Consider the following 23,123-nt stretch of genomic DNA (forward strand, 5'->3'; position numbering starts at 1 on the left):
AAAAGAGAGCATAAGAGAAGTGTAACAAATACTTTGAGGCCTTCAGTTATTGTCCCAAAAGCTACTAAACAGCTACAAACTCACCACATAAGTAATCACAAAAAATGCAAACACTTGTCTAAATTATACAGTTGTTACCATTTTAGATGATCAACTGTCATAACATGCACTAGAATTTTCTTTAGGTATCCCCTATACAGTAACAAATATTTAGGAGGAATGTGCATTATGCATTTATTTGCTAATAGTTGAGGGATCCACTGCTGACTCTGTCTTGCTAGGTGAAAAGCATTCTCTGCTTGCATTCAAGAAGAGGAGAGCAATCAAGGCCATTGGGAACTTCACACCTTGCAATGTTTTCTGTACTTTATTATCTATGAGTAAGGCACATCATTTGTAATGTGGCTATTTCCATAGGCTTGCTCATTGTATCTTAAGGTTTAACAAAGTATGAATCATACCATCTTTGGCTTTTTTTCTTTATTTCACAGAAAATGTTATCTGTGCCTCAAACAACCAAAACACGAACTCTGGCAATGCTTCAGAGCACAAAGCCAGTTTAAATCCCAGCCAATGACCACCAACACGAAAAGAAATATGTTTTTAGAGCTTTTCCGCTTTGCCCCTCACTCAATTGCTCTGCTTTGCAAGATGTTCAAATACGGGTTTGAAAAGAAAAAGAAAAAAAAATACGCATCTAGTAACGGCAAATTCAAAGCTTGAACGCCAGAAGAATATAACACAAACTACATACTCGTGAGAGGAAGATTAAAATTCTGTCATCTAAGTGGGCTACCTAAGGAAACCATAAGAATATGAGAAAGCAGATTTGAAGTAAACACTGATCAGACATAGACACCTATAAAATATAATTTTTCTGGACGAGAGTAAACACAGTGCTTCAAAATCTTCTTCAGGTAGTAGAAGAGGTTTGAGGAGGCTCTGAACTTTATGCAGTAGTTGAAGACATTTTAAAATTTCATAATTAATTACACTTCAGACTTGTCCCAGTGCGAGCAAAATGGAAAACCAACACACCTCAGATCACTGCAGGAATATTTTTATAGTCATCCACGTATTAACACTCCAGTGTCAGAGATCAGCTCAACTCCCTCCAGAACCGATTTTTCCTTCTGCAAAATGTATCTGTTTAGAGCTGGATATGCAGATTCTCACCAATGCAAATGGACAAACTATTACAGGATCACCTTGCAACACACACAACCATGCGAACAGGCTCTTCTTGATGCTCTGTGAATAAGCCAGTCTCTTAAATTATGTTACCAACCAAATAATAGTCTATAAGCATTCTCTCATTAGTTTATGTTGCAATCTTCCCAAAAATTCACATCTCAGAACTGTAGAGTTCCATTATTTTAATTGATTTAATATAGATTAGCAGTGTTAGTGTAAGAAAGAAGATTTAATGGCATCAAAATCATTCAAATTAAAACAAGGGGAAAAATGTTGCAATGCACTTCAGCCAAACTATCACAAATGATATGTTATATAAATACAGACACGAGGTAGCTGGCAGCTATAAATCCACCAATTCTGGAAGTGCCCAATTTGTCTAAAAAGCATAAATTGACAAATATCCATCAAACCTTTCCATTAAAAAAAAAAACAAACCTAGTTTATTGCTTTTCATTGTTTACATCAGAAACAGGCAAAGGCTTATCAAAAAGTTACCTAGCTGTTGATGGCTTTTGATTATATCCAATTTTTCAAAAGAACCACTAAATAAAACTTTGAATGCAAACAGCTGACTCACTCCCAATGTTACATATTCTCACCAAAATGAACAAAGGTTTGTATTCTCCAAGGTGAGGGGCAGGGAAAGAAGGCGTACTATCCAAAAGGATAGCATTAACTACTTGCTTATGAGAAATCAGAAATAAAACCAGTGTTCCCACCAGACAGAACACATTGAAGAAACAGACTAAGACTGCAGGAAAGGCAGAAAGCTTCTAGCTACGAACAAACACAGCGGCATCACAGCAAATGATTCGTGTTAAGCAGATGGAAATAGATGATCTGTAGCACAGGTGTGATTTTTAGTAAAGGTTACTGAAGTTTCTTTTTTGTGTGTTTCAGAAAAGGCAAAAGCAGAACAGACAAGAAAAAAAGGCAACATAAAAGAGGAAAAGATGCAAAAAAGCAAGACAAAGGACTGAAAAGTAGGACAGACTCCAGCAATGTGATCTGAAAACTGCTTAGAGGTCTAGTAAGCAAAGTGAAAGTTACGCTCATTTCTCGAAAGAACCTGGAGGGGAATTAAAGGGAAGATGGTTAGGCAAGGGGTTTTTGTTTGTTTTTATTTTGGGGTTGGTTTGGTGTTTGGGTTTTGTTTTTTTAAATATATTTATATACACACACATAGAGTGCAAGTTTGTCAAAAGAAGTGATACTACAGATGACAGAACTTACTCCCCTGCAACATATGGAATATCCTGACCTCTCAAGTAAACTAAGCATACAAAAGTGATAAGAACAAAAGGTGCACGTAACACCAGCAGCAATATTATGTTTGGCTTTCCACTACTTCTGCCAGTTACTGTACATATATTACATGACTATCATAGAAATGGCACAGCCTCAGACACTTTCCACATTTTATTTACATTTTAAGACTAACTTTAATCTCAATCACATATCCATACATTTCCTTTGTTTCACTAAAACTTAAATGCATGGTTTATTAGAACAAAGACTGTAAACAAATATTTGCCATGTCCAATACATGTAACACAGGAGCTGCTTAACAGAAATTAATCCCCCCATTTTATAAATACAGGTATCAAAACAATCCTGAACATACTTTGTGACACTACTAGTAGTCGGCACCCACACCCTTGCAAAATTAAACAAGATGAGCAATGGTATTCACTGTACCTGCTACCTTAAAACAAATTTAACTGCAGCTCTTTTACTAAGCAAGATGGATAAAGCATGCCATTTATATTTTGCCTCTCCAGAGATTATTTTCAGTAACATATATTATTCCACAGCAATCTGACACTTTCTGTCATGCTTTCATCTTGTAAAACCTGAATTCCAATTATAGGCTATTTCAGGCTTATGCTTAAATGACAGTGCCTCAATAAGAGAAAAAAAATAATTGTGCTGCCTTTTTCTCCCATAGTGCCTGAAAACATATTGGGCATACATATATTATATATATTCTTACAAATGTCCAGGTCATGTATACCAGCTGAAATTCTTTAATGTGTGGGTGTTTGCATTGTGAGATTTAATCAAGACATTACATGAGTAGAAGGTTGTTGTTTTAAGACAGAAGTTTGAGAATCAGCTAAAATTAATTATTGTAAGTTTGTCCCTCTGGAGGTTGTGGAAGCTTCATATTTTCTTTGGACATCATTAGACGTCTTAGCTCTTGAAGTACAACTTTAATGCTATATGAATTTTGCCATTTTGCTAACACTGGTATGCTCCGTGCATCCACCTGGAAAAAGAAGAGAGAAATCTAATTTATGATGGAACACAAAATCTCTACAAAAGTAACTGTTATCGACCTAATTGCTCTCAGAAACAGTCTAAGCATTCCCTGACACCTTCTCTGTGGCACAAAGTCCCTGTGTTTCTAAAATATTTTAAGGAAAACAACCATATACTTACACACAGATACAGATTCTGCAATAAAATCCATGCAGGTGGACCCTTCCATCTGTGCTGCTACTTATATTAGTGAGAAGGAAAGGAGGAGGGGAGGAAGACATCAGCAAACTGTTCACTGCAAAACTGGAGCCACTATCTCTCAAAAATTATAGGGTTTTTTTTTTTCAAATAACCCCCAAAAAAGAAAAAAGAAATCGCCTTCACTATGCTAATACATGCACCTGGGTGCTCCTCAGTTCTTTAAAAGAACGTGCCCCACAAGAGTCCATATGATACCTTTCTAAAAGATCATTTCCCTTATTATTTCTTTGCTACAAGTATTGTTAGTGATTTCTTTCACATCGATATTACACGGTGCTTCTGATACATCTAGAGCCACTACATGTACTAAGAAATGTCTTGAAAGAGAGGTCTGAAATAACTGGTTTGTAATGCTTGGACATTTCTTAGCTCTTTGCATCCTTCTCACAGTAAGTAATCTTATGGAGCTGTGAAGATTACTGGACATCACTTACCAACTGGGATATGAACTGAAAGGAAAGGACATGGGACTTCTCCTATGCGTTTATAAAACCTGTGGGACAATTTACACAATTATATTATAACGGGGAGGTTTCCATAGGAAAGTCAGCAATTGAAAGTCACCTGGGGGATTGTTTTGGCAGCAGGTTAAGTCCCAGCCCCTGCATGGAGGAACTTAAGAACACAGAGGGGCCTACAGCTGTGCAACTGCAAAGCAGGCCCTGGGGCAGGAACAGGGTTATTGCATGCTACTGGATTCCTTTGGTAGGGTTGCAGCCCACATGGCTACAAGAGTACTGGAAACCACTGTTTTATGATTTAGGCAGCATAAAACATCAAGAAGTTTCTTATCCCATCTTAATTAGGGCAAGCTGAAAGAAAAAAAGACCTGGAATCAGAATTAAGGATGTTAACACAGATGTTTTATTTCTAGATTATTTGAAGTGAGGATCTTTGTTTTCAGAAAACCGTATGTGACTAAACTTTTTTGTAGGAGGAAATTGAGGCCAAGGTTTAACAATATGCTGGCTTGGGCAGCAATACTATCCTAAGAAACCTCTGTCCACTTTCTTTTTCCTTTAACATTGCTACTGCCTATCAGCTCAAGTAAACCATGTACAGGGAAATATTTCCTGAACTGAAATGACAGAACCCAGCCAGTTTAAAACACCACCTTGGAAAGAAGTCCCTAAGCAGGATCCTTGACCTTATTTACAGCTCAGCACTCAAAAGCATTTCTTTTCACACAGTGTTCTGCTCAGTGTTGGGAACCCCTTAAAGTCAGTAGAGCTGTCAACAACAGTGTATCATCAAGCTACAGTATGAATAGCAGTCAGATTACTTAATAATTACTGCAAACATTTGATAAAAAAAGAAAAACAGCATCAAAAGAAAAGCTCTATTATGCAGCAACATCATGCCAGTTTCAAATACATGAGTGTATGAGCTAATACAGAAAAGTTTTGAAAGTTAGCACTGGTGAAATCATCACTGAAATTCCTGTACTATTACTACTTTTTTAAAGGGGGATTTGGGTTAACGTGGCAGATAGGAGGCAAAATGCCTGGAAAGAAAGTTGCTCTGGACTACAGAAATGAACATCTATCTTCACTCTGGAAGACTTCAGACCATCTTCCTTCTCCTTGCTTCTCCTCAGTTTTGCCTTTGTTGGCTCCCTCAGGTCTGGCTGTTTGCCTCAATTACTGCACACAGCAGCCAGTCACCACTGCTGTTCAAATAATGCAGTTCTACAAAGACTGGAATATGAGAGCTGAACACTTAGGAGTAAGCTCCTCCTGGTTTGTTTTTTTCCTCTGGGAATTTGCAACAAAAAGCTCACAGGCTGCAAATTCTGCTTCAACATTGTTATGTTTTCTGACTAAAGACTACTGCAACATGACATTTTTGTTGCTTGTTTATCTCAAGTCTCTTTTCTGCAAGTCACCAACTTCTTTCATAACATCTTGCAGTAAAGATTTTGGCTCTGTTTTCTGTCTTGCAGAACTGATTTCCAAGTTAGTGCATAATAAGCTCACTCTAAGAAGAACAATGATAAGACATTTAAAGATGTTTAAGAGAGTGACACAATATGATATAATATCAAATATACAATGTAATATTTGAACATAGTTTGCTAGGTTCAAATCACACAAAAGCATTAGTAATGGTAATATTTGGCATATTATATATATTTGGTAATATTCAAATGCACACCCTGGAACACAGAAGGAGACATTTCAAGGTCACATAAAAGCTAATAAAACTGCAAACTGCAATCTGAAGACTATTTATTTAGACTGTTTTATTGGGAGGGTACACCACTGTGGAACCCTGAACAACAGCAAGAGAAGCAATATATAAAATGCATTATTTTCTTCTAAACAGTTGAAAATAAAACAAATTATTTTACACAATTCAATGTGCTCAGTGTAGTATTCAGTGTTTATGATGTTCCAAGTAACTTCAACAAGTAGCAAATGTCTTCAGCAAACATACTCTAAGCAGTAACTGGACAGCTTACAAATTTACAGCTGAGAGTCCCAAGTGATTTAAAAAGAAACAAGTATTTCCAGCTGTAAATGGCACCTAAATGAACAGAAGTGATTGCAAATCCTGCAAGACTGACTGCTGAGGAACGCTATCACAGATGCAAAAATCAGAAAACCTCAAAAGAAAATGGGAAAACAAACAGCACATTAGAATGCAACCTGTGTTTTGTCAATATGGGATACATAAGACTCCAAGAGAAAAGACCCTGTAGCATTAGGAATGATAATCCACAGTGATTTTAGAACAGTGATGGCATTAGCACTTAAAAGCATTTTGTCCAGCTCTATACAAGTGCTTCGACTAGTTTTTCTGACCTTAGCAATCTTATTCTGTATACAAATACAGCAGGTCCATAGGTAAATTAAAAAGAAAACACCCACAAAAAACTAACTTGCAGATAAGAAAAGAAAGACAATTTAACAGGGTGCCTCAGAGCACCTAAGTCTTCTGAGATAAAATATTCCTGAACTAGTTCCCTCCTTTCCTGCACTAAATTTACTAAAACGTGATTCCTGAAGATATGCTGCTGCCAGAAAAGTTATTTACAAACTCCTCTCTCACAGAATAATCAAACAAAAAGTCAATAAAGTTGTACCTGTCAGTACTGATAAAAATGCTTTTACGCTTCACATGAAAAGGGCATGTGTGTAATGAATTTAAGTCAAGCAAGTTGAGAACCTCTGCCCAGAGGGCAGTATGAGAATAGTTTCCTTAGATCCCTAGTAACTGCACTTACCCCTCTTTCCCCTCCACCACTCACACTCTAACTCAACAGAAATTATTACCCTCTAAAACTCCATTGTGGGCCCTACTTTTCCACACGTGTTAACTGGCACACAAGCCTACTTTAACAATATTACAAATGTTTTGAGTATAATCTGCTATGATTAAAAAAAAAAAATCAGCTGCTGTTTGTCTCAGGCCTCTTTTCAGAAAGTCACAACTTCTTCCTGACATCTATAAGCAATGTGACCAAAAGCTGGCCACACGTCAAAACCTAGGGTGCCTGCAGAAGTGCAGACAGTAGAGGAAGTCTGCAGATGAAACCCTGCCATTAATTCAAAGAATGCAGCAAACCACTTATGATCTATTAAATGAAAGGTGACCAGAAAGTAGGAGAACAGCGGGGAAGAAACATGAAGGAACTACCAGGAAGCAGCAATATTAACCGCTCCAGGATGCAGAACATGCCCCCACTGTTTATTTCAGTTTCTCTTATGACTGCAAAGATAAAATAAGATAAAACACAAGACACTGGGACAATGGGCACATTAAAAAATACATAATAAATGTGTTTTAAATTCATTACTTATGAAAATTCTTTTCATTAAAAATACTATTTATTCCCATTTAAATCCATGAAAAAAGAAGTTATGCATCTGCATAGCAAATCCTTCATAAGATATGCAAGTTTATCTAATGATGGTTTGATGTAAGATTATTAACTTATTAAAAACAATTTTTCCTGTAGCAATGACTCAATTTGAACGGTGCTTTTAAAACAACCAGACAGATTTCCTGTCACAGTAGTCACCCTGCTCCTCAGCAAGCCAATCAAGTGTAGACTTTTCCAAACAAAAGCTCCAACTTAGTGGTTTCAGTAAACATGAGCCTTCAGGCTCCACTACTCTAAGGTCCTGCTTCTGAAAACCAACACCTATACCTTGAGGTTTGCCAAGACGAAGCCATGAGAGCATACTTCTTCACTGAATCACAATAAATACATGTTCCTATGGTACTAGGAAGGGGTATGAAAATCATCTTCCAAACATGCTATAAGCAGTAGTTTTGCTTCTCACAACTTCTCAGTAAACACACACCCTCAGACAACAAGCCACAGTTGCCTGATTAAGGCCATGAACCAATTTGCAGATAGCAATTTTAACAGGATCTCCAGGTAGAGTAAGATTGTAACCTACATAAAAGTATTTTCACAGTCATTTTAGATTATTTCTGAAGCATTAGTGCACCAGCTTTGGATGACCAACCAGAACACTACTCTACAACCTTCAACAGCCCAAAAGATCCCCTGAGAACCTCTTCCCCTGCTATAGTCATTGAGACACTTGAGCTTCACAGTTCAGTATTGTTAATTACAGAAATTCAAGTCCATCTTTCTTTGAAATCTTACAAATTACTCAAAATCCAAAGATGCTACTGCTCCTTTAGGTATTACCTTAACCCAATTACTCTGCATTTGCTAAAGTCAAATGTTTACACAAATGTGATTGTGTTTCCTGCTTTACATGCACACACCACTGAAAAAGCAAGCCAGCTCACACCTCCTCTCTCTGAGCACAGGGGCACCTCCCTTGCTCACAGTATTTAAGTACCTGGTGAGTAACAGAGTAATGAACTTGGCTGAGCTGCAACCACAGCTCATGTCTGTGAGCTCATCCCACCGTAACTGCAGGATCAGTGAAAGAAACTTAAAGCAAATTGATCTTTAAAATGCAAGTGATTACCAGCTGTATCAAAAGGTCTTAAGACCAAAGTTCAGAATCACCTTGGATTTGAATAAATCCAGTACAAAGGAAACAAGAGTTTAAATACACCAGTTCATTACAGCTGAGTTAATATATCCAGAGTGAGTCTCATCAGGAATAACCTCCATTTTTAATTAGTGGAAACATCAGAGAAAGTTTGTAATATTCCTGCTACAATATGAAACTAATCCTCTTTTATAAGAGTATTATGAGGGAAATACCGACACACAGCTTAAACACTTGTTGTTTTCCTGTTCAAAACTAAAACCTTCACCTTCATTTAAAAGAAGCAACTGTCTCAATATTATAAATAATGTTCCTCTCATTGGTAAGCCACAAAAAGCCACAAATATTTGAAGTAGTAGGCCACCAAAATTCAATTTAAATCTGTGTTTTTATTATAAAAATTAAATACAAAAGCTCTGTCCAACATGCATATACATCACCTGATTTTCACGGAAATATTTTTTAGTATATATTAACAACATAGTTGATCTTACCATTTCAACTTACCATTCCATTGGAATTATTTATTCCATTCATATTAATTTTAGTTACAAATCTAACTGTAGGAGGTGCTTCTGGGTATTTAGGTCCACACTCTACTTTCAGACTGTATATTCTGTTTTCATAGTTTGTCTAGAAAGCAAAAAGACAGACTAATGCAATTTACTGAAAGGTAAATATTTTTTTTAAACAGAGCAAAGGCAAGAGGAATAACGATTAAGAAATATGAAATAAATATAAAATTGTTAATATGCGTACAACTGAAGATCTTGGATTACTGACTGGTTTTCACTCTTTTGGTTATATTGATTATTTCATGGATTATGCATAAATTACACTGCTTATTAACTACACCATACACAAGTTTTAATACAATTCACATTTGCTCTCATCGTTTTTATCCACCTGCATCCTCAAAACAACAGTGGCACAGTACAGGACTAAGAGAAATCAATTAGCTTTATGAAAATTACCACCTTCCCCTATAATGAAATATCTTAACACTGTAAAAAAAACTGGAAATGGAGAAAGATGGAGATGTTAATAACTCAACAGTTAAGATACAACCAAAAACAAAATAAAAATATAACCTGTAAAAGAAACATGCTCTGGAAGTTGTTAACACTACAGAAAATATCTGAAATTTCTGCAGCTGAGAATTACTTGGTTTACTGGAGGATTTAGGAGCTTGGACAGTAAAGTGACTGCTAGTTTGCAGATGTCATTCCAAAGTGACCGTGGAACAGATAATACTAAGTGCAACTATACTTTGAGAAAGCCACATTAGAATTAGATATGGTTCTATTTTTTTTTTTTTTTATATCTTGTCAAGTAGGCCATACCAAGGATAAGTATTTTGGTGGTCACTGATGCCACTGTGCTCCAAAAGGAAAGTGAACTCAGTTTCTACACCTGCCTTTGGACAGGCACAACAGACAGAGCCAACATGAACAAAAAAGCAGTAACATGCCTCCCAACTTTCCACAAATAGCATTTTTAACCTGTTCTGCATCAGTCAGCTGTCATTCTCCAAGTAGAAGTACCAACCACATAGCCAAGTTATTGAACAACAGCCTAGTCTGTGGTTAGCTAAAACACAGAGTGAAAATGGGACTCCTGAAGCACCCTAGCTGTGTACCATCATTTTTGAGCAGGCACAGAGACTGAACAGCAAGAAAGTCAGAACAAAACAATGCAAAACAAAAGGTTTTCTATTATTCTTTCCCATTACTGTGAGTGTTATTAAGCACTGGAAAAGGCTGCTCAGGGAGGCTGTGGATGCTTCAGCCCTGACAGTGTTCAAGGCCAGATTAGATGAGGTCTTGAGCAACCTGGTCTAGTGGGAGGTGACCCTGCCCATGGCAGGGAGTTTTGGGACAAGATGATCTTTAAGGTCCCTTTCAACCCTTAACATTCTGATTCTATGATTAAAAGCTAAAGGCCAGAAAGTCATGTTGTCCTGCTACAGGTAACACAGCCGGTACCACGGCAAGAAAACACAGTAACTAAAATTCTCATTATTCATTAAGCCAAAACAATTTACTTTCCCAGAGTGGGATGCTGTCAGTTACAGTGAAAATAGGCCAAAATGTATATAACTCTGCTCACAGCTCTGGAAAATCCCAAGAACAGCACTCATTCCCTTATTACTATCCAGGTGGCTTCTCAATTTTGTTCAATTTATCAAGTTGTTTTACTGCAAACCAGGCATCCCTTGCCAGCTTCCCAAAAAAACCCTAAAATCCCATTTTCTGGAGGTCAGAAAAATGTTTCTTTTAATCCAAAACTAATCTTACCCTCCACTCTTGCTGTTGGGTCACTTTCAAATGAAGCAAGAAGAAAAACAATGATAAGCAATATTTTTGTACAACTGTAGAGAAGCCACATGTGAGAAGAACTTCATGGACAATATTATCAACTTTCTCCATGCTTTGCCTCACTGCACCATCTACTTAACTCAGCCAATTGCAAAAAAATACCAACTTCTACAGACCCTGAAACTAAATATGCAAATCTCCTCAAGGTGCTGTCACTGGTTTGGGAGCTGATGGCTTCCACTTTCTACAGTCATGACATATTGCAAGTCATTCTATCTGCAAGGCTGCATGTCCCTGAAATGGCACAAGATATATTATTTGCATGCACTCTTTATCATAAAGAAAATAAAATCCCAAAACTACAAACTGACCAGGACTAAAGAGTGTATCCCAATCTGGATTGAATACTTTAATTGCTTTTTAAAAACACATGGGACCTTACATAACAGTATTATAAGTATAGTATTACATCATAATCTCTTCCCAAAGACGTGTAGTAGTCTACCTTAGGTTGAACAAAAAAGCAGTCACAGGCAGTTCTGGAGGGTTTTTGGAGGGCCAGGGACACCCTATGACAGCTAGGTCAAATTTTCAAGTTTTTACCCCAACACATTAGACTACAAACTTTCTTCAAAATGTACTCTAACACTGATTCCACAAAAGCATACAGTCATTATAATTATATTTTAAATCTGCCTTCTCCCAACTGCACCCAAATCTTAGGAGCGCAGCAAAGTCATTCAGTGCTCAGCCTACTCCAAGTGGCAATGGACTTCCAAAAGAAACTTGAATTACATCGCATCTGTCTCTGGAACTCTGCTGCTTTGGAAGACACTATTTTCACTGAGGCAGAGTTCTGATCTCTGCCTTGGACAGTTCATCCACAAGACCTGCAGCACCAAGGCACACACAAGATAGTTCTCAGTCTAGCAGTGAAAGACATGTGCTAACTTAGGGCTACTTAGATATACTCAATTAAAGGTCTCAGTTAAACACTGATCTTCTGCATCATATTGTAACTTATAAGAAAGTGTGCAGTAAGTCAAGTAAAGGTGTCTCCACTCATATCTGATGTGACTGATACACACAAGAGGTGATTACTTCTCTTTCAAGCTGTATGAGGCTAAATGATATTCTACAGAACTTTAAAGGTCAGAAGGATTAGAGGTAATTAAAAGCTGCTAGGCTTTAGGTATGATTCAACTGAAATTCTAACACTGTTGTACTGAAAGACTATTTGATAAAATTTATGGAAGTTAAAAATATATTGCCAGTTTACAACAAAACTGAATTACCAGGCACATATGACAAAATGGGGAAAAGACATATTGTACTGTCTACTGTACTATCGGTGTACACTTATGTTCAGTAACAGTGGAAATGCAGAATGAATATACTCATAACTCAGTAAAATAGGTCTCAAATCACAACTGGCTTTTACAGACAGCTGCAGAAACAGGGGAGGCTAGCCTGAAACACTTATGTGCCAGAAAGTGAAGAATTATACACTATTTCTACAATTTCATACATTGAATTTTAACTAATTCCTTTACACCGTAGAACAGTAACATGGTTTTGCATTTTGTACTGCCTAAAAACATAACAAAAATGTTTAATTTCATCACACTTACCCTTGGTGGCCCAATGATCATTCCTGTCCATCTGGTGAGTGTCATATCTTCATCATCTTCAAGGCCCCAGCTTACTGTACCATCACCTACTCCCTTCTGTCCTTCTTCAAGTTCTTCCAACAAGCGAAAATTACGAGGTACTTTAACTGGAGAAAATGGAATAATGTAACTAATACTGCTCACATTAAGGAAAAGGTAAACAACATCATTGCTTTTATATGCTACACACTGGCAACTGCTGAATGTACTTTCCAAGTCAAACAAATATTGCCTGCACGAATTTATTTAGCACTCTAATTGCTTTGAAGCAACTAACTGCTTCACTGGAAGTTAATTACCACCAAGTAATACCAATACAAGCCATAAAATAGGAAATAGGAGAGCCCTCTTTAGTCCAAGACAGCTTAGTTCAGATTGTCTTTCCCAAGCACAATACTGCTTAGATCCAGGACATTTCAAAATCAATTGACTGACTGTCAAGTTCTAATCAACCAGAATCCACATAAAATCAATATGGCAAATTTACTCCAAACCATAATTAAAGAATGTAACATTTAACACAGATTATCCTAATAAATGTCTATTGTAAGACTGAAATATTTTCACTTGATTTCACTTGCTTTAAAAAAAAAAACAACAAAAGACAAATATCTGAAAACAAACTGAAAATCAAGTCTTTTTTAATCTAGTGATTAATACTGCCACTTGCAAGAGGAGAAAAAAAATAAGCACAGACGCATTGATTAAACTGTTAAAGAGAGACAACGACATGTTCACAACAGAATACAAGGATTAACTGCCTTTAGAGAGCACCAAGTAACAGTCACTAACCAAACTATAATTACAGGATTTTCATTATTATTCAGGAAAAAAGGCAGATATTGAAAGATATTAAACAACTGGATGCTCAATTGCTTTACAGCATCAAAGCTCCAATGGCACTTCAGCACTGAGTGAAGAAAGGTAATTAACATTTGTGCATGCAATTATAGAATGCTTTTATTTTCAAATCAAATATGCACAATGATGTAGTAACAATACTATAATCCCATAAAACTTCCACCTACTTATAGCTGCTTAGAGTTACTTATTTTTTCTTACAGCTTCTTACAACTATAGTATTATCCATTATTTTCACTAGAGATCCTTTTCTGCACTGTAAGAATCCAGGTGCTTCATAAAACTAAAAATTAAGACTGGGTATACATGATGTTATAGCAAGTCTGAAAAAGATTAAGGCCAAAGAAAACCATTTTGCATACCAGTTACTCAGGTTTGCGTACACAGTGATTTCAGGTTTTACATTACCCTAGTCTGTACTCCAAGCAGTCTCTATGCAAGAAACAAAGAGTTTTAATATACTGTATTATTATTTAGACAGATAATAGATGTAGATATATGGACCAATATAGATACTCATACCTTTCAGCAACTCCTCAAACAGCTTATCTTGCTTATACCTTCTCTTAACCAGTGTTTTAAACTTTTTTTTAGTAACACAGACTAGGGAGAGGCTTCTAAAAACTGAAGAAACTATTGTCTCCAAGTTGTTAAAATTCAGACGGAAAAGCATTAAGGGTATAGTATCAGAACACTGGAAGGAAATTAAGTCATTCATGTGTGACCTCACCTTCCTCCCTTGGTATTGCCACTCATCTGAGCCCACACTGAGCTCCTGCAGCCTGCTAACTGAGCAGAAGTTACACGTTTGGGCCAGAATTCTCACAGCCTAACAAACCAGCCCAGCCAGCACACATACTGAAAGCAACAGCAGAGTACATTAAGATCACATCTCAACTGTTTGACATGGAGCCTTCTAAAAACCTTCACTGAAATGCATTTTCCCATTCTGATTTGTGATAAACATTAAGTACATTCACAGATCTAATTCCGACTAGAGATGAGAACTGACAATCACACTTCAACCACGGAGTTTTTCCTCCACATTCATACGTGTTCTGGAGTTGAGTCTGCCAAACCAGAATGACAAACTTCCACTTTTGCATCATGTGACTGAATAGATTCTGATTGGTATGTGCAGTCTCAAATAAAAAAAACCCCACAACAACCTCCACCCACAAAGCCCATGTACTTTAGCATTCACACATTACTTTAGGCTACCCCAGTAGTTTAAATCCACCATTTTTTAGAGCCCCTGATCTGACAGCAGAACTTCTGAGTCACAGTTTAGCTCTTTAAAAAGAATATAAAAGATGGTACCAAACAGGATTTAAGTTCATTTCTGACTACATGCTAGATCACCTTTCAGCACAGATGAGATGACCCAACTGCTCATTGTCCTGATGTTCCATGCCTTCCCCCAGAATTCTGTTGCTCTTGCACTAACCAGGCTCCTCTATTAGCCAAATTGTCACACCAATTTAGCAGAAAAGCTGATTTTCATTCAGGCAAAAATCAAATCCAACCAGTTAATCAACTGAATTGACTCAGAAAAAAGTAACAACAAATTCCAGAGCTGACTGCTGTGTCTCTAGGTGCCTTCCTTTGCAAAACCATGGGTGTGAGGATAAAGGAGCTTTTTGTGATGAAAAGCCACTGCACTGACTCAGCTGAATCATAAAATTGCACCCAACACATGAAACTGTAGGAGAAGACACTTACTAGAAAATAGCAACCCCTTATGATGAACTGACCTGTGTTCATCACATTTTTTCCATCATATTATCTGTGTTCACTGGTTCCCACAACTGCCCAAGGGGAGCAGCGAAGGACTTGGGAAACCTCCAGAACACTTCCAGAAAATAATTTAGATCTGCTCTGAAAAGAGACAAAAACATCTGAGAGCAAGTGCCAGGCTCCCCACACTAAAATTCTTATCACTGCTAGAACTAAGTAGCAAAACATCATTAAAAATAAGAGTAAAACCCCCTTATGTTAAAAAAAAAAAAAAACAACACAATAACCCCAACAAAAAACCCAAAAAAACCCAACACACACACAACAAAACCCTGTCAATAACAACAAAATTCTCCCCTCCAAAACTCACTAAATTGCTTCTATGTCGCTGGCATCCCATATATGATTCATGTTTTATCATCAATACTTCAAGTTTTAATTGAAGTAATTACTGAATGTTTTAATAGAAAACTATTATTGCTAGATTTCTGACAAGTGAGGACAGAATACCTCAAGTATTAGCAGAGTGGATTTAAAATAATAAAAATAACCTAACAACCTCCCCCTTACTATAATTTATAATTACAGATTTAGAGACTTCCAGCAAAATTAACTGGAATTAAATACTATCTTGAGCATCCACTCCTGCCTTTGTGGAGCAGTGCACTCAACATGCTAGCTTTGATCATGCTATAACCTTCACACATATACAAGATTGTGGCATCTTCCCAGTAAAAAAACAAGAACTTCTAGAAGTCCAGTCAAGGATGATCTGGATTTTCTGGAAATTAAGTTTGCTTCTCCTCTAAATAGAAAGTAAAAAATTCTTCTTCTCACTGTTTCACATGTTTCAGAAGGCACACTCCAAACTGCATGTTAATAGTGCATATATAACTTGCAGTTTTATCTCTAATCCAAATAATGCAGTTCATCAAATATTTGCTAAAAACTTCAAAATATTCCTGACTGAATTTGAGTAAGAATCGTTGTTTCATTTACAGAATTTGGACAATGAAACAACAGCGTCTTTCTGCTCTCATGTGCAGCTCATTAGCAGTATGAAATTACAGAAACCAGCCCCATTATTCAGCTGACTACCAGATCTCAGGTGTTCTCCCCAACGCCACTGGCTGATGGGACCACTAAGCAGCTTCAGGCAGGCACAGACAGGTTGGTTTTACCCTCTGTAACAGTCACTCCTCAGCTAAAACCTCGTACTTCCACGTGAAGGAGATTAAAGCTGTCGATTTGAACACAGGCAGAGCTGCAGGCACGGTAAATTCCCCTCGGCAGGCTGTGATTTACAGCTCAGTGTAACACTGCATCCAGCACAGCTCTTTGCAATGACGGACTAAGGCTCTGCATGTGAAAACACAGATAGGTTCATCCAGACTTAAAAAAAAAAAAAAAAAAAAAAAAAAAAAAAAAAAGCAACACTCCCCACCCAACCTCTCTTCACTTTATCTGCAAAGATCACCTCACTGGAGATTTTACTGACAAATAAACCTCCTGACACCCCTGCCCAAAAACTGTCACAGGAACTGCCTAACAACTTTTACTAAATTCTCACAAACAGCTGAACTACGTATTTTTCACTTAAACAAACCAAACATCACCCATGCTTACATTTACGTGTAGTTTTTAATTTAAAAATTTAATCATGAAAATGGACTACAGAAATCAGTGAAATTATGGGTGAATTTAATACCCTGGAATTAGAGGAGAATGAAAGAAGACTTAGTAAACAAAGTCCGTAATTTAAGATGAGGGTCTACTTTCATATATATGGAGCTACTTCAGATATTACATTCTAAATCACCAAGTTAATAGAAATAAAAAACACACTACCACAAAGGACATCTCAGGAAAAACTTAGAGCTAGGCTTTTATCCAAAATCTGAAAAAAAAAAATCAGGAAAGAAAATAAAAAGGAATCTTCAGTGTCCATTAGTAGCACCAACAACTTTCACTAGTGTAAAAAACAAGAATTGCCTGAATGGACCTGTTCTTGCTATAGAGAGTTCCACAGTTGGCACTGTCAGATCACTCAGTGATACAGTGATTTAATCAGCAGCATCAAGACACAACACAAAGTCGGACTTATGTGCACTTACATCAGATTTGACAGAGCTCACTGGATACAGTAAATCACATTTTTAAACGATTCATATGGATACACTCTTGCTAACAGAGTTGGCAGTCCAAGCTCCCCACAGACCTAGTGATTCTTTGCTGTATAACAGCAAGAGTGAGATAACCTACACTCTGCTCTTGTAACCTGTAGGTTACAAAACCAAACTATAACCCACAATTTTAATAGACTGGCTCAGAGCCTAAAGTGTCACGTTTTCTGTTAGACCCAGAACTATGTGTTTTAGAGTCACTGTCCATAACAATACGGATATACCAACATTAGGTTTCTCTTAAAATCTCCCTCAATTTTTGACTTCAATCACTCCTGAAAGTTACATCAGTACCAGGACCGTTTTACCATAGTTAAACCAGCACACCCCATACTACCAACACTCCAAACAACAGCTCTAGAAACAAATCCTAATATGCACACAAGAACAGGTCACATCAAAAAATCCTACATTAACACAGTCAGATACTGTCAGGGATGCACTTCTTCCTGAGAGAGACAGCTATGTCAGGGAGTCTGTAGTATGAACAATTTTGAATATGTGAGTTATCTCCTGCCCAGTGACTTCCAGCAAAACAGAAACTGAAAAGTATGTTCAGTTTAGTAACAAAGAGAAAAACCTCTCAAACCCCATTTATCAGCTTCAGGCTCACAGCAAAGTAAGTATTTCCTAAGGACAGGGAAAGGGGGGAAGAAAATCAGTCTTGCAAATTTCAAGCCATAATACAATTTCTCCTGGGGCAGGGAGAGGAAGAAAAAAAAAAATACAGAGAGAAACACAGAAAAACATCTTGTTCCGTTCCGTCTCTGAGCAATTCATCTTGCTCTGGACAAAATGAAGTAAAAACCTGAAATGCTGTACTAACAACAGTTCACACACCCACAAAAAGAACACAAAACAATCAAAGCCTTAAGCAGGCCTGAAATAGCCAATACATTAAAAACAAAACAAAACAAACAACAAAAATTTAAGGAGAGAGAGAGGAAAGAGGGTCAGAGCATACAAAATACTAATATATTCTATTCTGGCTGCAGAAGATAGTCCTCTGAAAAAAGCCTTTTTTTTTTTTTTTTTTTTTTTTTTTTTTAAACTTGATGTGTATTTTTGTTTGCCAGTTACCCTGCTCACATCACATACTCTTTAGCCTAGTAAATATTCTGAAAATACACACAAGAAAAGCCTTACTATCAGGAACCTACTTTCAGGAAATATTATCAGGGGTACCATAATGATAGTGCAGTTATCTCTGGTTGATCACAGTCACCAGGCTCCAAAACCCTGAAATTTTTTATAGTAACTTGCCTAGTTACTACAACAACCAAGTTGGACATGACAGTTTTGTCTACAATAGAACTCCATTGCTGGCATCTGTAGTGGAATGCAGCAATTCAATAATGGACTTTGCTATTCTTGTTGCTCGTTTTAAAAATCAGGTAAAATCATAGTAAAATCACTGTTTCCAATAACCAAGACAACATGATTCATATTCAAGGCAGTTTGACATTTCCAACTGCTTTCCAAGAATATTTCAATATATATTTCAGTAAAATTCAGATTCATGATTTTCTATATCTGTCATATTCATAAAGTTGCATTTACTCTATGCTATTTTTCTCTACTTTCCTCCAGCAAGTATGTCCCAAAGCAACAAAATTCGAGCAAGAGAATATTCTGCATTAACAGTTTTGAGTTTAAACTGGGAAAGTCCTATACTGGGTTAACTTTAATGGTGAAACCAAGGTGTTTAGCAGCAATAGGTGGCCCATGCACATTGATCAGGATGAGGAATAAGGTACTAATCAAGTATGCACCTCACAGAGCTGTTAAGCAACACCAGTTTAGGTCAGTCTTAATGATTTTGTAAAGCTAACAATGCTTATCTGTGGAAATTTTCTAGGAACAGAAGGTCAAGAAAAAAAATCATATAAAAATTCATTTCCATGTCAGAAGAAATTATTCATCCCAAAAAGAAAGAAAAAAGACAACTAACTTGAGGAATCAATAAGAGATGAGCAGAAGATAAGACTCCACAGCTCAAGGAAGCAGATGAACATCAATGAACACTATGGAGGAAATGGCCATTTATTCACTGTGTCCAATGTTCACTGTAATTCAGAGCCAGTTTTGCTACAATAATGAACAGGTATGAAATGTTTAGAACTAAATGGGTTATTGCACTTCTTTGCAGGACTAAAACTATATATACGGATATATTTACATAAAACACTATGTAGGAGCCCTGTAACTGGTAAACCTCTTTTCCTTTTATAATATTTGAAATCAAGAATGTTGAAAGCACACAGGTTGGAAGACTTCAAGGAAGAGGTGCAATTCTAGGAACCACTCTGAAGTTAAAGTATGCATTTCATCAGGTTTCAGGGTTTGGTTTTTTTTTCAAATAAAGATATGCAATTTGCTGAGAAACATTTCCCAGCATGAACCAATAAAGAGCCACAGCAGTGTGGAAGCTATCTTTATCTTAAAACCTAATTTTTGGTTAAAACTACGTAAAGTTGTATTTGTTTTCAGAATTGTATTAGTGAAATTGTATTAGTGAAAATTTCTATTTATTTCACCTAAGTGAAATCCTACATTTGTTAGTATCTTAACAGGCACAGTCCAGAAGTTAAGGTAGTGCTGCATGAAAATAACTTTCATAGGAATTTCCTTTGAGTCCAGCCACAGCCATTAACATTTTAAATATGGCTTATATTAGGAAGGCAGTTAATGAGAAGCTCTTAGTACAGCAGAAGCCTTGGTCATTTACTGCAACTCAGCATTCAGATTTTGGTGGAGGAGAAAAGGGCTGAACATGCATACAGGTATTTATTTCTTTAGGGCAGGGCACTAGCATGAGGTTAAAAAAACCCCTGAAACAATAAAGACAACATAGATTTACAGAAGCAGGGTTTTTTCACCTGGCTTTCCATTGCATATGCATACTCATAACATTAAGACACTACCAACTAACTACTAGTGATAATAATTGAAAATGATAAATTCTACACAGAATGACATTTTTCAGTGCTAGCTTTAGTTTCACTGGGGTGGGAAGAAATTAACTTCTAGACAGCTAGCCATTAGTAGCTTGATTGGCAGACACACACCTGGTTTACAAACAAATTAAAATGGTTTAAACCACAAAACTTGATGCTGGAGTAAGAGATCTCAGCAGATCAAAACTGCAAAAGCAACATCAATTTATTCAGTATTTTTCAGTTCCTGATGGTTTCACATTAAGAATGACAAGACCTCAAACTTGAGTTCTCCAGCAGAGTGCACATTCCAAATACAAAACTTCTTAGGGAGAAGTTTGTATAGTTTGAAGTTTTAACAATTATGTTTCAAAGTGTGAGAAACTACTAGCAAAACAAATAGCTACATAACCAAGGCATCACACCTAAGCCTTCCCTTCTTTTATCCTGCCTCCTGAGTAACCAGAAGGAAGTGAGTTAACTCCTTTTAGTAACTTTGATTTCTACCAATTCTGTTCCATAATCCATTGGATTATTTACGGAAGGCAGCCCTGTGGACACAATTCCTCCTGTGATGGTCAGTATCCTCCAGGAAAACACATCATAGCTGTTCAGTTTTTTATTCACTTTTAACCATGCTCGTGGCCACCTGTCCTCTCTCCCCTCTTTCCCTGCTCCCCACTGCCACCCCTTTCCCCTTACGCACCTTTTCCAGAGGAGCAGCAGATGGAGGTGCAGCTGCCATGAACTACGTGACTCATCAGAGCTGTTCCAACCTCTGACCAGCACCCATGGAGGACCCAATCTCTCAAAAATTCCATCAGGTTTTTCCCATTCTCTGCCATCTCTCCTTACCAAGTCTCCTTACCATGCCTCACTGAAAGCCTCCATTCCACAACTCCTGCAGCCCAACTCCCAAATGTCCTCTCCACTTTCCTGATTTGCTACAGAACAACAATACCCTACACGTCCTGAAGTTGCACAAGGTACAACAGTAAATAAGAGTCATCACATGCACATGAGTGAGAAGCAGCACATAGTCAAGACTGGATATGTGCACACACAGAACACCATCTGAGAGCAGCCCCAGCTGAACTCAGTTTTGTTATCAAGGAAGCAACAACATCACTCTGGCTTTACACCTCCATGCAAGCACGATCATGTTGAGTACTGCTGCTGGCATGGAACGACTAATGATGCTCATAAAAATTATACTAATGAAGAAGCTTGCTTTACTACAGATACAAATGCTGTTAAGACTACATAATAGAGAAGGCATAAGCAAGCTCTAAGCAAAAACAGAGGGGAAAAAAAAAAAAGAAATAAGCCCCAACTTCCACAAATTCCCACAAATGTTCTGAGTAATTACAACACCTCATCCAAAGAAACTTTTTTAAAAAGTTACCACAACAACAGAAAATTACAGTATAAACCCCACAAAACTGGACGGCACTCCCAAAAGAAAACAGGCATAAACTGCTTAAAAGTAATTTTACAAATTTGCACCAATATTAGTAGCATTTCTTTATCTATATTATAGCCTATATTAGTCTACATTTTATCCAAGTGCATTTTTTTTGTTACAAACAAGACCACTGTTAACTCAGACACTGCATAAGCAGTGGTGCCTCACACTATAAACAAAACCATACAGGTACTAAACAGTTAAGTCACTAAATAACTCACCGATTGACATCCGGGGCTGTTTGGTGAAGGGTGGAAATGCACAAGCCGACTACGTGTTTAGAACTTAACTCTTTCTAGGCAACCACTGAATGAAACGCATGAGCTATTAAATAATTCAATCACCTTCCCATATGTTTTAAGTGTTTGAAAGGATAGATAATGAAAAGTGACATGTTGTGATGCTTGGCAAATTGAGAATTACCATTTCAATTTTGTACGAAACAATGCAAGGCAGGAAGCCAGCAACACAGGAGTCAGAAGAGATCTGTCACTTCAAAAACCACCAGCAACATTAACTGTGATTTAACAGCCCAAGGAATCAAGATTTTACCAGACAAAGAAATCTCTCCAATTTCTACCCTCAGAAGTTAAAAACTAACCCCCAAAACTTGTTCAGTACAAATTATCCCGTTATTAAAAGCACAAAGCTAAATAATGGCAGAAATAAATTAATGCAAGTTAAAATGGCTCATTTTTGAAAGTTTCGTTTTAAACCTGGTTTTGTGTTGGCAGAGAGAAAAAAATAATTTGAAACACATACTTTTTAAGTTATCTTTTAAATTACAATGACACGAACTTCTTCCCCCCCCCCCCCCCCCCCCAATAAAGGGACAAGGAGGAGCAGGAGACTACAGTAACTCAGCAGAACTCAGTACCTCGTCATGAAACAGCTTTCCCAGGGTCTGCTTTAAAAGTTAAGAGCACAATGTGTGACCCAGATAACATGAGCAGCATCAAGGATTTAGTCTAGCAAAGCTGTAAAGCAGTCTTAAACGGGTTACAAGTCACTGATTAGCAAACTGTTGTTCTAACATTTGCATGAAGGTCCTTTCCACCATGACTCAGCACCTACCCACAGTCCAAAACATAAAGATCCCTTATCTATGCAAAACAGATAATGTTAATTCTTTCAGCCATACAGGTAAGCAAAAGCTTATTGATATGATCAGCAAATGCACCAATCATCACATATTTAGTAAAAAGAACTGCCATTAGATTATTTTCCTACATAATTTTTGGGAGTCATACC

General features: G+C 37.1%; 1 protein-coding gene across 3 annotated transcripts in view; it reads right to left on the reverse strand.

Moving 5' to 3' along the window:
* Nucleotides 1-2,603: 2,603 nt before the first annotated feature.
* UBE2V2 (ubiquitin conjugating enzyme E2 V2) overlaps nt 2,604-23,123 on the reverse strand; it is a 33,969-nt gene continuing 13,449 nt past the window's right edge. For 2 of the 3 annotated variants that reach the window (XM_066181586.1, XM_066181596.1), the window contains exons 2-4: nt 12,652-12,797; nt 9,210-9,335; nt 2,604-3,466 (exon numbers count right to left, since the gene is read on the reverse strand). In XM_066181586.1, the coding sequence (XP_066037683.1) occupies nt 3,320-3,466; nt 9,210-9,335; nt 12,652-12,797 (419 nt within the window). In that variant the 3' untranslated portion in view covers nt 2,604-3,319. Of the gene's footprint in view, nt 3,467-9,209; nt 9,336-12,651; nt 12,798-14,073; nt 14,098-23,123 lie in introns of those variants that run through there. The other variant, XM_066181606.1, reaches the window with a different exon arrangement.

Source organism: Chamaea fasciata, unplaced genomic scaffold (genome assembly GCF_029207755.1).
Source record: "Chamaea fasciata isolate MVZ Bird 193981 ecotype frontalis unplaced genomic scaffold, bChaFas1.0.hap1 SCAF_1, whole genome shotgun sequence".
Taxonomy (NCBI): domain Eukaryota; kingdom Metazoa; phylum Chordata; class Aves; order Passeriformes; family Sylviidae; genus Chamaea; species Chamaea fasciata.